The 14,435-nt window shown below is 43.1% G+C and overlaps 1 protein-coding gene across 1 annotated transcript in view; it reads left to right on the top strand.

Annotated features, from left to right (window-relative positions):
• LOC142297263 (uncharacterized) overlaps positions 1 to 14,435 on the top strand; it is a 307,434-nt gene that overhangs the window by 11,808 nt on the left and 281,191 nt on the right. Inside the window, 1 exon segment of the mRNA XM_075341518.1 lies at positions 2,780 to 3,400. Within this exon segment, the coding sequence (XP_075197633.1) occupies positions 2,780 to 3,400 (621 nt within the window).

Raw genomic sequence — 14,435 nt, 5'->3', positions numbered from 1 at the left:
GTCTCTTTCCCCGTCTGTCTCTTTCCAGGTCTGTCTATTTCCAGGTCTGTCTCTTTGCCCATCTGTCTCTGTCTGTGCTTGTCTGTCTGTCTCTTTCTATCTCTCTCTATCCATCTCACCACAGACATCTTATTACCAAAAACATAAGCTTCTTATACTAACAGTTTACTTTGTTCCTATAGCAACCACTGACAGTTGCTATTAATAGCTTGTAGCTCCCCCATTCAGTTTAATGGAGGCAGGATTTTGGAGAGTATCTGTAAAGCGCGGGGTTAAATTTTCCCGTCAACACATAATCTATGACATTCCCTGGGTCATATGGGGTGTCTGTGCAAAATTTCGTGATTGTAAATGCGACAGTGCAAATTCCTTTAGCGAACATACATACATACACACACATATACTGAGCTTTATATACAGTATTAGATATATTTATATATAAAATTCAATACAAAAAGGAAAACATATATTATATAGAGTCATTACAAACAGAGTGATCTGATTCAAGTGTTTATTTCCATTAATGTTGATGATTATGGTGTACAGCCAATGAAAATCCAAAAGTCGTTATCTCAGAAAATTAGAATATTATACAACACCTTGCAAAAATTATTTTGTTTTTAATGTTTTTCCCTTTCCCAAGGACTGGTGATAGCCTAGGGTTAGACCCAATGGATGGCTACCTAAAGGCGGAGCCGATCAAGTCCACTAGATGACAACCAGGGGAGGAGGGGTCAGACAGTCAGTAAGTTGAAGTGAGAGGAGACGGACATAACCGTACTGACGGGAGTGTGTAACAGTGACCTGTCAGGCGCGTGGTTGCCGACGGAGTACGGTGGAGTACTCTCGGAACCATAGCACCACGGGTCAGGCAAACGCTCAAGGCAGACCTGATAAAATCTGTATAGTGAGGGGACCATTCAGAACCTCACCGACCGTAAAGTCCGGGGCACCAGCAGTGATGGGAGAACTAGGGATCGGAACAGAGCACCGACCCTACAGGGTTTAAACTGCCCGCTGTATGGACTAAAGACTGAAAGACTACCAGGAGGGGACCCCAGATGCTCCAAGCCACGGGGACCCACCAACCAGAGACAGGTGCAGGAGAAAGAAGCCTCCAGGTTACCACACCGGCACTGGGACTAAGGGGACCAGTGGTGAGGACCAGCCTTCTTCAGGTTGCCAGTCAAAAAACGGTGTGAGTAAAGAAACCAATTACACTGCAAACCCTTGTGTGGTCTACCTTTTTTCCATGCCTAACTCCATCACCTACTCCCTTGGGCCTGGCCACAACATCGAGGCTGCCATTAACATCAGCCCCAGCGGTGAGAGACTGTGCAATGGGGGCTCAATCTATATAGCCGCAACCCGCAAGTGGTGTCACGACAAAACCTTTATCATTAATCTGTTGTACATAACCCCTTTCAAGTGACCCCAGGGTGGCAACGGCCACCCAGTGAACTGTCCACATAAATATACGGCCTGGGACCAAGTACCCCTTAGCCTGGGGCGAGTCATGGACAGGTACCAAGTCCTGCTGGAAAATGAAATTTCCATCTCCAAAAAGCTTGTAGGCAGAGGGAAGCATGAAGTGCTCTAAAATGGCCTAGTAGACGGCTGCGCTGACTTTGGTCTTGATAACACACAGTGCACCTAGACCAGCAGATAACATGGCTCCCCAAACCATCACTCATTGTGGTAACTTCACACTAGGCCTCAAGCAGTTTGGATTGTGGCCTCTCCACTTTTCCTCCAGACTCTGGGACCTTGATTTTCCAAATGAAATGCAAAATTGAATTTCATCTGAAAACAACACCTTGGACTACTGAGCAACAGTCCAGTTCTTTTTCTCCTTGGCCAAGTAAGACGATTCTGGTGTGAATGCGACAGTTGTAGCCAATGTTGTGGGTACATTTGTGTGTGGTGGCTCTTGAAGCACTGACTCCAGCAGCAGTCCACTCCTTGTGAATCCTCACAAATTTTTGAATGGCCTTTTCTTAAACAATCCTATCAAGGCTGTGGTTATCCTGTTTGATTTTGCACCTTTTTCTACCACACTTTTTCCTTCCACTCAGTTTTTCGGTAATATGCTTGGATATAACACTCTGTAAACAGGCAGCATCTTTAGCAAGAACCTGTTGTGGCTTATCCTCTTTGTGGAGTGTGTCAATGACTGCCTTCTGGACATCTGTCTAGTCAGCAGTCTTCCATGATTGTGTAGCCTACTGAACAAGTCTAAGGGACCATTTTGAATGCTTAGAAAGCCTTTGCAGATTTTTTTGTGTTAATTATTCTAATTTTCTGAGAAAATAAGTTTTGGGTTTTCATTGGCAGTAAGCCATAATCATCAACACTAACAGAAATAAACACTTGAAATAGATCAATCTGTTATATATGCATTTTCCTTTTTATATTGAATTACTGAAATAAATTAACTTTTTGATGACATTCTAATTTATTGAGATGTACTCAAGGCTCAGCAGAGAAATACTACCAGAAAGTATGCTAGAAGATGCCAATGGAGCACTTGCATCAATACCTACCACTACCATAACACAAACTAATAAACCGATCTATGCCACTGGCTCAGTAATCCTGGAAATGCTTGACTATACCAACAAGAACAAAAGAAGCACGTGCCCACCATGGAAAAGAAGACTGGAGGCAAAAATCAAGGTGACATGAAGAGAAGTCAGCCAACTAACAGAAGCACAGAAGGGTGTAAAGATCAAGAATAAGACCAAGCTGAAAAAGTACAATGGCCTGACTCCATCTAAAGCTCTAGAGACTGCAAAACAAAGGCTTACAGCATTGGCTGCAAGACTAGGGAGATACACTAGAGAAGCTGAGGCCAAGAGGATAAATGTCCTGTTCTCCAAAGAACCATCCAAGGTCTATTCCCAGCTGCAGAGTAACAGCACAGTAGCAGCAATTCCACCGATAGCAGAGACTGAACAATACTGGAGGGACATATGGGAGAAGGAAAAAACACACAACACCCGTGCAAAGTGGCTGCAAGATCTGAGAATGAAACACAATAACCACCCAGAACAAGAACCAGTCACCATCACAGAAGTAGACATCCAAGAGAGTGTCAAGAACATGAAGAGCTGGACAGCACCTGGTCCAGACATGATCCACACCTACTGGCTAAAGAAATTAACAGCAGTACATGAACGACTGGCAAAACAGATGAACCAACTGCTAGAAGCAGGCCACCACCCAGCTTGGCTAACACAAGGAAGAACAGTGCTGATCATGAAGGACCCACATAAAGGAAAAATGCCATCCAACTACTGCCCAATAACCTGCCTTACAATGACATGGAAACTCCTGTCAGGCATCATAGCCACCAAGCTACAGAAACATATGAATCGGTACATGAATCCAGCTCAGAAAGGCATTGGGAACAACACCAGAGGCTCTAAGCACCAGCTGTTAGTGTATAGAGCAGTCGCTCAAGACTCAAGATCCAGACAGACCAATCTCAGCACAGCCTGGATTGACTATAGGAAAGCCTATGACTCAATGCCACTCAAATGGATCTGTGAATGCTTGGCTCTCTACAATGTCAACAGGAAATTGAGAACCTTCCTCAGCAACTCAATTAGGCTATGGAGGACAACACTGGAAGTTAACTCAAGGCACCTAGCACAAGTGTCCATCAAATGTGGCATATACCAAGGTGATGCACTATCCCTATTGCTGTTCTGCATAGGCTTGAACACACCCTCAGTCAGATAATAACAGAGTCTGGCTATGGATACAAGTTCAAGAGTGGAAGCATCATCAGCCACCTACTCTACATGGATGACATCAAGCTGTAAACGAAAAATGAACTAGACATCAGTTCACTGATCCACCTGACCAGAATATACAGCGAAGACATCGGGATGTTCTGGGCACATAGCAGATGTACAAACCTGCTACAAGTACCTTGGCATCCCACAGGGATACGGTAACCATGATGAGGAGGCAAGGAAAGCAGCAACATCAAAATACCATCAAAGGGTAAGACAGGTCCTAAAGAGCCAGCTCAATGGGAAGAATAAGATCCGCGCCATCAATACATACGCTCTGCCAGTTATCAGATACCCTGCTGGCATAGTGTGCTGGCCAAAAGAAGAAATGAAAGCTGCAGCTGTGAAGACCTGGAAGCTCCTTACAATGCATGGTGGTCTCCACCCCAAGTCAAACACCCAAAGATTGTATACCAACAGAAAGGAGTGTGATCGAGGCTTGATAGGTGTCCAAGCCACCATCATGGATGAAACAACAAGTATCCAGGAATACATCAGAAAAATGGCACCAAAGGATCAGATGCTGAGGGAGAGCCTAAGACAGCAACAACAACAGTCCAGGAAGGAAGAACAAGAACATTAAGTGCCATGGCAAGACAAGCCACTGCATGGGATGTACCATAGACAGATAATGGAGGTGGCTGACATGAAGAAATCCTACCAATGGCTGGAGAAAGCTGGACTCCAGGACAGCACAGAGGCACTAATCATAGCAGCACAAGAGCAGGTGCTAAGTACCAGATCCATAGAAGCAGGAATCTACCACACAAGACAAGACCCAAGATGCAGACTATGTAAAGAAACCATGGAAACAATCCAACATATTGGATGCAAAATGCAAGCAGGAACAGCGTACACCGAATACCACAACCAAGTAGCGTGAAATGTATACAGGAATATCTGTACAGCATATGGGCTAAGAAGAAAGAATGAATATGAGAAGCTAGAGAAATACCAGGGCCTTAAAGGACAACTGGAGAAGATCTGGAAGGTGAAGATAACAGTAATTCCAGTGGTAATAGGAGCCCTTGAAGCAGTGACCCCTAAAGGGTACTTTACATGCTGCGACATCGCTAGCGATCTCGTTAGCGATGTGAAATTCTAGATCGCAAGTGCGATCTTTCGAGATGCGTAAAATGATCTATGTGCGATCTCAAAAGATCGCACTTGTGATCTAGAAATTCACATCGCTAACGAGATCGCTAGCGATGTTGCAGCATGTAAAGTACCCTTAAGTTGGAAAAATGGCTGCAACAGATTCCAGGAGCAACATCTGAATGCTCTGTCCAGAAAAGTGCAGTGCTAGGAACAACTAAGATCCTGCACAGAACCCTCAAACTCCCAGGCCTCTGGCAGAGGACCCGAGAATGAGGAAGGACAAAAAACCACCCACAGGGGGTGAGAAGGTATTTGTTTTCAGTTGTATCTATGGGTAGGTGTTCCTACACTAATTCTTGTATGATTTACCAGCATTGATTGTTAATAACAGGAAAAGCTCCTGGCAAGATGTATAAAATGATCTTGAAAAGTCATAACATTAAAGATGACACATTTCCTTTGTGCTTTAGGCAAAATATATATATGCAGTATATATATTTTCATTTTTTACATTTTAAAAGTTACAAAAAGGAAAATGGGCTGATGCAAACATTTGTGCACCCTTGAAGATTTGTGTTCTCAGATAACTTTGACCGAGGTTTCAAACCTCAATTAGTCTGTTAGGAATATGGCTAGGGATGAACGAGTATACTCGTTACTACTCGGTACTCGCCGAGTAGTACGGTATTCAGGCTACTCGTTACTCCATGAGTATCCTTGTCATTTCTTGTTAGGAGTAGCGAGTAGGGATAGGCGATCCCAAACTATGAAGATAGATAAAGCACATTATTAAAAAAACATTTTGATCATACTTACAGGTCCCGCAATGCATCCTGCAGACTCTGTCTCCTGCTGCTTCTGCTTTCGCGTCCATCCGATCACTGCTGTGCCACTCAGTAACCAGCACTGACTACTAAAGGACCTTCAATAACGTTATAGCCATGTGACCCAGTCACGTGTGAATGCTGTATTACCTCATTGGCTACAGACTAGTCACATGACTATGACGTCTCAAAGGTCCTGGTAACTGAATTTTAACTGTCACTGTGTTAGTGTCGTGTCGGCATCACCCCGTATGGCTGCACAGTCTCCCGACAGGAACGTTCGGCGCTCGTGTCCGGACAGTGTCAGTTCGTTCGGGGTGATGACCATGCAAGACTACACGAGTCACATGTAAGTGGAACTCCGACCTCAGTGTCATCCTGCATCTCACTCTGCATAGCCACTGCTGTACAGAGTGACGTAGCAGAGCTGACATTGTTCAGTGCTTTCTCTGCTTCTCACACTGTATTATTTACTGTCTGTAAAGAATGATGTAGCAGAGTTGACATTGTTCATTGCTCTCTCTGCTTCTCACACTGTATAGACTGTCTGTGCCAGAGTGATGTAGCAGAGTTGACATTGCTCAATGCTCTCTCTGCTTCTCACACTGTATAGACTTTCTGTACAGAGTGATGTAGCAGAGTTGACATTGTTCATTGCTCTCTCTGCTTCTCACACTGTATAGACTGTCTGTGCAGAGTGATGTAGCAGAGTTTACATTGCTCATTGCTCTCTCTGCTTCTCACACTGTATAGACTTTCTGTACAGTGTGATGAAGCAGAGGTGACATTGCTGTATCTGTGGACTACGGATTCTTTATAACAAAGATGGAGTCTCAAAATATTTTTTTTGTTTTACTTGTAATAAAAAAAATGTGTGTTGTGTTTTTCTTTTACTGTTTACTAGAAATTCATGGTGGCCATGTCTAATTTGGCGTGACACTATGAATTTCAGTCTTAGTACCGTCAGAGAATGAAAAGCTCGTATTAACTTCTTTTTTACCCAGCGAGCCACTGCCATTAGGGCCGGTGGACGAGCTGGGTAATGCACTGGAAATGGCGCTAAGAAACAATGCGCCATTTCTAGGGACGGCTATGGGGTGCCGAGAATCCCAGACCCCAGCTGCCTGGCTTTACCTGACTGGCAATCAAAATACATCAGGAGCCCACATATTTTTTTATTATTTTTTTAAATAAAAAAAATTAATTGGCTTTCCTGTATTTTGATTGTCAGGCAGATGGGGTGAGGGTGACAACCTGTAGCCGACCGCTTTATCTGCACTGAGAATCGAAAATACTGTGGAGCGCTACGTCATTTTTTAAAACTGTTTATTTTTATACAACTATACATTGTGTGTGAGTGTGTATACGGTGTATATATATATATATATATATATATATACAGTTAGGTCCAGAAATATTTGGACAGTGACACAAGTTTTGTTATTTTAGCTGTTTACAAAAACATGTTCAGAAATACAATTATATATATATATAATATGGGCTGAAAGTGCACACTCCCAGCTGCAATATGAGAGTTTTCACATCCAAATCGGAGAAAGGGTTTAGGAATCATAGCTCTGTAATGCATAGCCTCCTCTTTTTCAAGGGACCAAAAGTAATTGGACAAGGGACTCTAAGGGCTGCAATTAACTCTGAAGGCGTCTCCCTCGTTAACCTGTAATCAATGAAGTAGTTAAAAGGTCTGGGGTTGATTACAGGTGTGTGGTTTTGCATTTGGAAGCTGTTGCTGTGACCAGACAACATGCGGTCTAAGGAACTCTCAATTGAGGTGAAGCAGAACATCCGAGGGTGAAAAAAAAGAAAAAATCCATTAGAGAGATAGCAGACATGCTTGGAGTAGCAAAATCAACAGTCGGGTACATTCTGAGAAAAAAGGAATTGACTGGTGAGCTTGGGAACTCAAAAAGGCCTGGGCGTCCACGGATGACAACAGTGGTGGATGATCGCCGCATACTTTCTTTGGTGAAGAAGAACCTATTCACAACATCAACTGAAGTCCAGAACACTCTCAGTGAAGTAGGTGTATCTGTCTCTAAGTCAACAGTAAAGAGAATACTCCATGAAAGTAAATACAAAGGGTTCACATCTAGATGCAAACCATTGATCAATTCCAAAAATAGACAGGCCAGAGTTTAATTTGCTGAAAAACACCTCATGAAGCCAGCTCAGTTCTGGAAAAGTATTCTATGGACAGATGAGACAAAGATCAACCTGTACCAAAATGATGGGAAGAAAAAAGTTTGGAGAAGAAAGGGAACGGCACATGATCCAAGGCACACCACATCCTCTGTAAAACATGGTGGAGGCAACGTGATGGCATGAGCATGCATGGCTTTCAATGGCACTGGGTCACTTGTGTTTATTGATGACATAACAGCAGACAAGAGTAGCCGGATGAATTCTGAAGTGTACCAGGATATACTTTCAGCCCAGATTCAGCCAAATGCCGCAAAGTTGATCGGACGGCGCTTCATAGTACAGATGGACAATGACCCCAAACATACAGCCAAAGCTACCCAGGAGTTCATGAGTGCAAAAAAGTGGAACATTCTGCAATGGCCAAGTCAATCACGAGATCTTAACCCAATTGAGCATGCATTTCACTTGCTCAAATCCAGACTTAAGACGGAAAGACCCACAAACAAGCAAGATCTGAAGGCTGCGGCTGTAAAGGCCTGGCAAAGCATTAAGAAGGAGGAAACCCAGCGTTTGGTGATGTCCATGGGTTCCAGACTTAAGGCAGTGATTGCCTCCAAAGGATTCGCAACAAAATATTGAAAATAAAAATATTTTGTTTGGGTTTGGTTTATTTGTCCAATTACTTTTGACCTCCTAAAATGTGGAGTATTTGTAAAGAAATGTGTACAATTCCTACAATTTCTATCAGATATTTTTGTTCCATCCTTTAAATTAAACGTTACAATCTGCACTTGAATTCTGTTGTAAAGATTTCATTTCAAATCCAATGTGGTGGCATGCAGAGCCCAACTCGCGAAAATTGTGTCACTGTCCAAATATTTCTGGACCTAACTGTATATATATATATATATATATACTGTATATACAGCTCTAGCCAAAATTAAGAGACCACAACAAAATTTTCAGTTTTTCTGATTTTTCTCTTTAAAGGTATATTTTAGAGTATTATTCTATAAACTAGTAATTTCAGAAAATAAATACAAGATTTATTGCTTGGAAATTCAGAGATGTTGTCAGTAGTTTATAGAATAAAAGAACAATTTACATTTTACTCAAAAATATACCTTTAAAGAGAAAAATCAGAAAAACTGAACATTTTGCTGTGGTCCCTTAATGTCTTAATTTTTGCCAGAGCCGTGTATACAGCGACGCACTGGTTACCGGAGGACTCTCCAGTAATGCCAGGCCTGGATTCAGGTACCTGCATTGCACTCCAGAGCTCTCACCTGAGCTCCGGCATGCAGCTGAGACTGTACCGCGAGCGCCGAGTGATTGATTCCCCGGCGATTCTAATATATAAAGCTGAGTGTATGTGTATGTGTATGTGTGTGTGTATATCCGCTAAAGGAATCCGCACCGTTGCATTTATAATCACGAAATTTTGCACAGACACCCCGTGTGACTCAGGGAACGTCATAGACTATGTTTGGATGGGAAAATTTAACCTTGCGCTTTACAGTTACTCTCTAAAAATCCTGCCTCTATTAAATTGAATGGAGGTGGGAGCTACAGGCTATTAATAGCAACTGTCAGTGCTTGCTATAAGAACAAAATAAACTGTTACTATAAGAAGCTTATGTGTGAGGTAATAAGAAGTCAGTGGGGAGATGGATAGAGACAGACAGAAAGAGACAGAGACAGACAGAGCGATATAGAGAGAGGGAGACAGGGAAAGACAGGAGAGACAGACAGGGAAAGAGTCAGAGAGAGAGATAGAGACAGACAGTCAAAGAGACAGACGAGGCAGAGAGACACAGATAGACAGGAAAAGAGACAAGCAGACAGGAAAAGAAACAGAGAGACAGACAGAGACAGACAAGGAAAGAGACAGAGACAAGGAAAGAGACAGGCAAAGAGAAAAAACAGGGAAAGAGACAGAGATAAGGAAAAAGACAGGGAAAGAGACAGACAAGGAAAAAGACAAGGAAAGAGACAGACAAGGAAAGAGACAGGGAAAGAGACAGAGACAGATGGGGAAAGAGACAGAGACAGACAGGGAAAAAGACAGATGGGGAAAGATACAGACAGACAAGGAAAGAGATAGGGAAACAGACAGGGAAAGAGACTGGAAAAGAGACAAAAACAGGGAAAGAGACAGGGAAAGAGACAAAAACAGGGAAAGAGACAGAGACAGAGACAAGGAAAAAGAGAAGGAAAGAGACAGACAAGGAAAGTGACAGGAAAAGAGACAGAAACAGACAGGGAAAGAATCAGACGGGGAAAGAGACAGATGGGGAAAGAGAGACAGATGGGGAACAAGAGGCAGACAGGGAACGAGAGACAGACTGGGAATGAGAGACAGACGGGGAGCGAGAGACAGATGAGGAAAGAGACTGACAGACAGACACAGAGATAAAGAGAAACAGACAGAGACTGATACAGAGACAGGTAGAGAGACACAAAAAGAGATAAAGAGAGACACAGACAGATAGACATGGATAGAGAGAGACACACAGACAGAGACAGACAGAGAAAGGGACAGACAGACACACAGAGACAGACAGGTAAAGAGACAGACAGAGAGACAGATAGAGAGACAGACAGAGAGACAGACAGAGAGACAGATAGAGACATACAGACAGAGACAGACACTCAGAGACAGACAGAAACAGACAGAGACAGATGGGCAAAGACAGACAAAAAGACAGAGACAGACAGACTGATACAGACATACAGACAGAAAGAGACAGACAGAAACAGACACACAGAAGACAGACACCCACAGACAGGCACCGAGACAGACAGAGACAGACAGACAGACAGACAAACAGACAGACTGACAAACAGATAGAGACAGATAAACTGACAGAAACAGACAGAGACAAACAGACTGACAAAGATGAGAGACAGACAGAGAGACAGTTACTATCCCGGGCAACGCCCGGGTACTACAGCTAATATATATATATATATATATATATATATGTATATATATATATATATATATATATATATATATATATATGCTGTATATACACACACAATATATAGTTGTTTAAAATAAATAATTTAAAAAAATGACATAGCGCTTCACGGTATTTTTGATTCTCAGCGCACAGATGTGGCTGCCACCCACATCTGCCTAGCTTTACCTTGGCTGGCAGTCAACATACAGGGAAACCCATTTTTTATTAGTTATTTAAAAAAAAATATTTTAAAAAAAAATGCTTGGGCTCCTGCTGCATTTTCTATTGCTAAGGGTAATCCAAGCAGCTACTGGCTGCTAATCCCCACTGCTTGGTGTTACCTTCACTGGCAATGGAAAATCCAAGGAAGCCCTTTTTTTTTTTTTTACATGGGCTTCGCGATATTTTTGTATGCTACCAGGCACGGCAGGCAGGTATGAGCCCCCACCTGTCTATTTCTACCCGTCTGGGAACCAAAAATATAGGTAAGTCCTTTTTTAATTATTTTATGAAATAGTTAAAAAAAAAAAAGTTGTGCGCTTCGCACAATTTTTGTATCCAGCCAGGTACAACTAGGCAGCTGGGGACTGGAATGGTGGCCCAAGCTTTCTGCCCCACCCCACCCCACTGTGAATTGCGGTCCACAGCTGCCCCAGAAAATTGTGCTTTCATAGAAGCACCATCTTCTGGCGCTGTATCTAACTCTTCCAGCTGTCCTGGTGCCAGGTGGCATGCTGGGTAAGAAGGGGTTAATACCAGCTTTGTTTTGCCAGCTGGTATAAAGCCCAAAATTCCTAATGTCAGGCCAAGTTTGACCTGGCCATTAAGAATCTCCAAAGAAGAGTTAAAAAAGACCCCACACAGAGAAAAAATACTTTATTAGAAATAAATACACAGACACACTTAGGGATTCCATCTTTATTACTCCCTCTCACCTCTCCACGTTCCTGGTGTTTAACCCAGCTAGCGCTGCTATATCACAAAACACGGGGGGAGGAAGAACGCTGCTGCTCCCCATGCTGTGTAATAACTCAATGAGTGAGCACAGGCTGTGGGTTGGTAAGCAGTGCTGTCACCACTGCTACCGTTGCCATAGTAACCTAACGAGTGGGTTACTATAGCAACGGTGATCTCTGATCACCTGATCCTTCACCGGCTGTGGCAGCTAATCTTTGCATGTAGGCTGACTCTGTAAAGAGCGCCGACATGCAGGGAGGGGGAACCGAGCATGTGCCCGAGCATCTCGCCTGTATATGTTGCTCGCCGAGTATACCGAGAGTACTGAAATGCTCGGGCGAACACCAAGTATCGGCGAGCATGCTGACACTACAGGGCCTTTAATGATGTCATAGTCATGTGACCATTCTGTTGCCAATGAGATCATACAACATTCACACGTGACTGGTCACATGCTATTACGTCACGGAAGATCCTTTGGTTACCGGGCGGCACAGCGAGGATCGTACTTGGAAGCAGACATGGCGGCAGAGAGAGGCTGCAGGACGCGTCGCGGGACCTGTAAGTATAATGACAATGTTTATTATTATCTGTATTCTCTATTTTACAGCCCCAACACGGCCTTTTACTCAGTCCCCAGACAATTACTCGCATTTCCCATTGACTTGAATTGGACTCGCTACTCGTAACGAGTACCTGAGTATTAGGACCTACTCATTACGAGTATAGCAAGTCCGAGTATTTCACAACTCGCTCATCCCTAACTATGGCTTGTTCACTATCATTGTTAGGAAAGGCCAAGTGATGCAAATTTCATAGCTTCATTAATACTCAGCCTCCTCTAACCTTGTGCCAAAAAACAAGGCTATAAGAAAATAGCAAAGCATTTTCATGTTGCCTTTTCCTCAGTTCAAAATTTAATTTAAAAAAATGGCAGTTAACAGGAACAGTGGAGGTCAAGATAAGTTCTGGAAAACCAAGCAAAATTTCTGGCAAAACTGCTCGTAGGATTACTAGAAACTGAAATCAAAACCCACACTTGACTGCAAAAGACCTTCAGGATGATTTACCAGACTCAGGAGGTGGGATAAATTTTTCTACTGTTCAGAGACACCTGCACAAATATGATCATCATGCAGAGTCATCAGAAGAAAACCTCTCCTCTCCGCATTTAAACAAAATTTGACTGATGCAAAAGTATGGGCACCTCAACATAAAAGTGACATTAATATTTTGTAGATCCTCCTTTTGCAAAAATAACAGCCTCTAGTCGCTTACTGTAGCTTTTAATGAGTTCCTGGATCCTGGATGAAGGTATATTTGACCATTCCTGTTTACAAAACAATTCCAGTTCAGTTAAGTTTGATGGTCGCCGAGCATGGACAGCCCGTTTCAAATCATCCCACAGATTTTCAATGATATTCAGGTCTGGGGACTGGGATGTCCATTTCAGAACAACACAGACCCAAAGCATGATGGAACCTCCACCAAATTTTACTGTGGGTAGCAAGTGCTTTTCTTGGAATGCCGTGTTTTTTTGCCTCCATGCATAACGCCTTTTTGTATGACCAAACAACTTAATCTTTGTTTCATTAGTCCACAGGACCTTCTTCCAAAATGTAATTGGCTTGTCCAAATGTGCTTTTGCATACCTCAGGTGACTCTGTTTGTGGCGTGCTTGCAGAAACAGCTTCTTTCGCATCACTCTCCCATACAGCTTCTCCTTGTGCAAAGCGCGCTGTTTTGTTGACCGATGCACTTTGACACCATCTGCAGCAAGATGATGCTGCAGGTCTTTGGAGGTGGTCTGTGGATTGTCCTTGACTGTTCTCACCATTCTTCTTCTCTGCCTTTCTGATATTTTTCTTGGCCTGCCACTTCTGGGATTAACAAGAACTGTACCTGTGTTCTTCCATTTCCTTACTATGTTCCTCACAGTGGAAACTGACAGTTTAAATCTCTGAGACAATTTTTTGTATCCTTCCCCTGAACAACTAAGTTGAATAATTTTTGTTTTCCTATCATTTGAGAGTTGTTTTGAGGAGCCCATGATGCCACGCTTCATAGGACATTCAAATAGGAGAACAACTTGCAAGTGGCATCCTTAAATACCTTTTCTCATGATTGGATACACCTGCCTATGAAGTTCAAAGCTCAATGAGGTTACAAAACCAATTTAGTGCTTTAGCAAGTCAGTAAAAAGTAGTTAGGAGTGTTCAAATCAAGAAATTGATAAGGGTGCCCATTAGAGTTGAGCGCGGTTCGCGGTTCGAGGTTCTCCAGTTCTAGGCTCGAGTGATTTTGGGGGCTGTTCGAGATAGAACTAGAACTCGAGCTTTTTGCAAAAGCTCGATAGTTCTTGATACGTTTGAGAACGGTTCTAGCAGCAAAAAGCAGGGCTTTTTACAGCTACAGTGTGCAGGAGCCATCGCTGGCAGCCTGCCAGAAGCTGGTAACCAAGATAAACATCGGGTATCCAACCAAAGCGCTTTGGTTAGTAACCCGATGTTTATCCTAGTTACGTGCAGGAAGCCCACACTTCCCCGCTCAGCTTGCTCCGCCCCCTCCTGCCCGCGGCATGTACACATACACACACACACACACACACACACACACACACACATGGTCGC

The sequence above is a fragment of the Anomaloglossus baeobatrachus genome, chromosome 3 (genome assembly GCF_048569485.1).
Source record: "Anomaloglossus baeobatrachus isolate aAnoBae1 chromosome 3, aAnoBae1.hap1, whole genome shotgun sequence".
NCBI lineage: Eukaryota > Metazoa > Chordata > Amphibia > Anura > Aromobatidae > Anomaloglossus > Anomaloglossus baeobatrachus.
The sequence above is the reverse complement of the archived record's forward strand: the minus strand, read 5'-3'. Positions and strand labels throughout refer to the sequence as shown.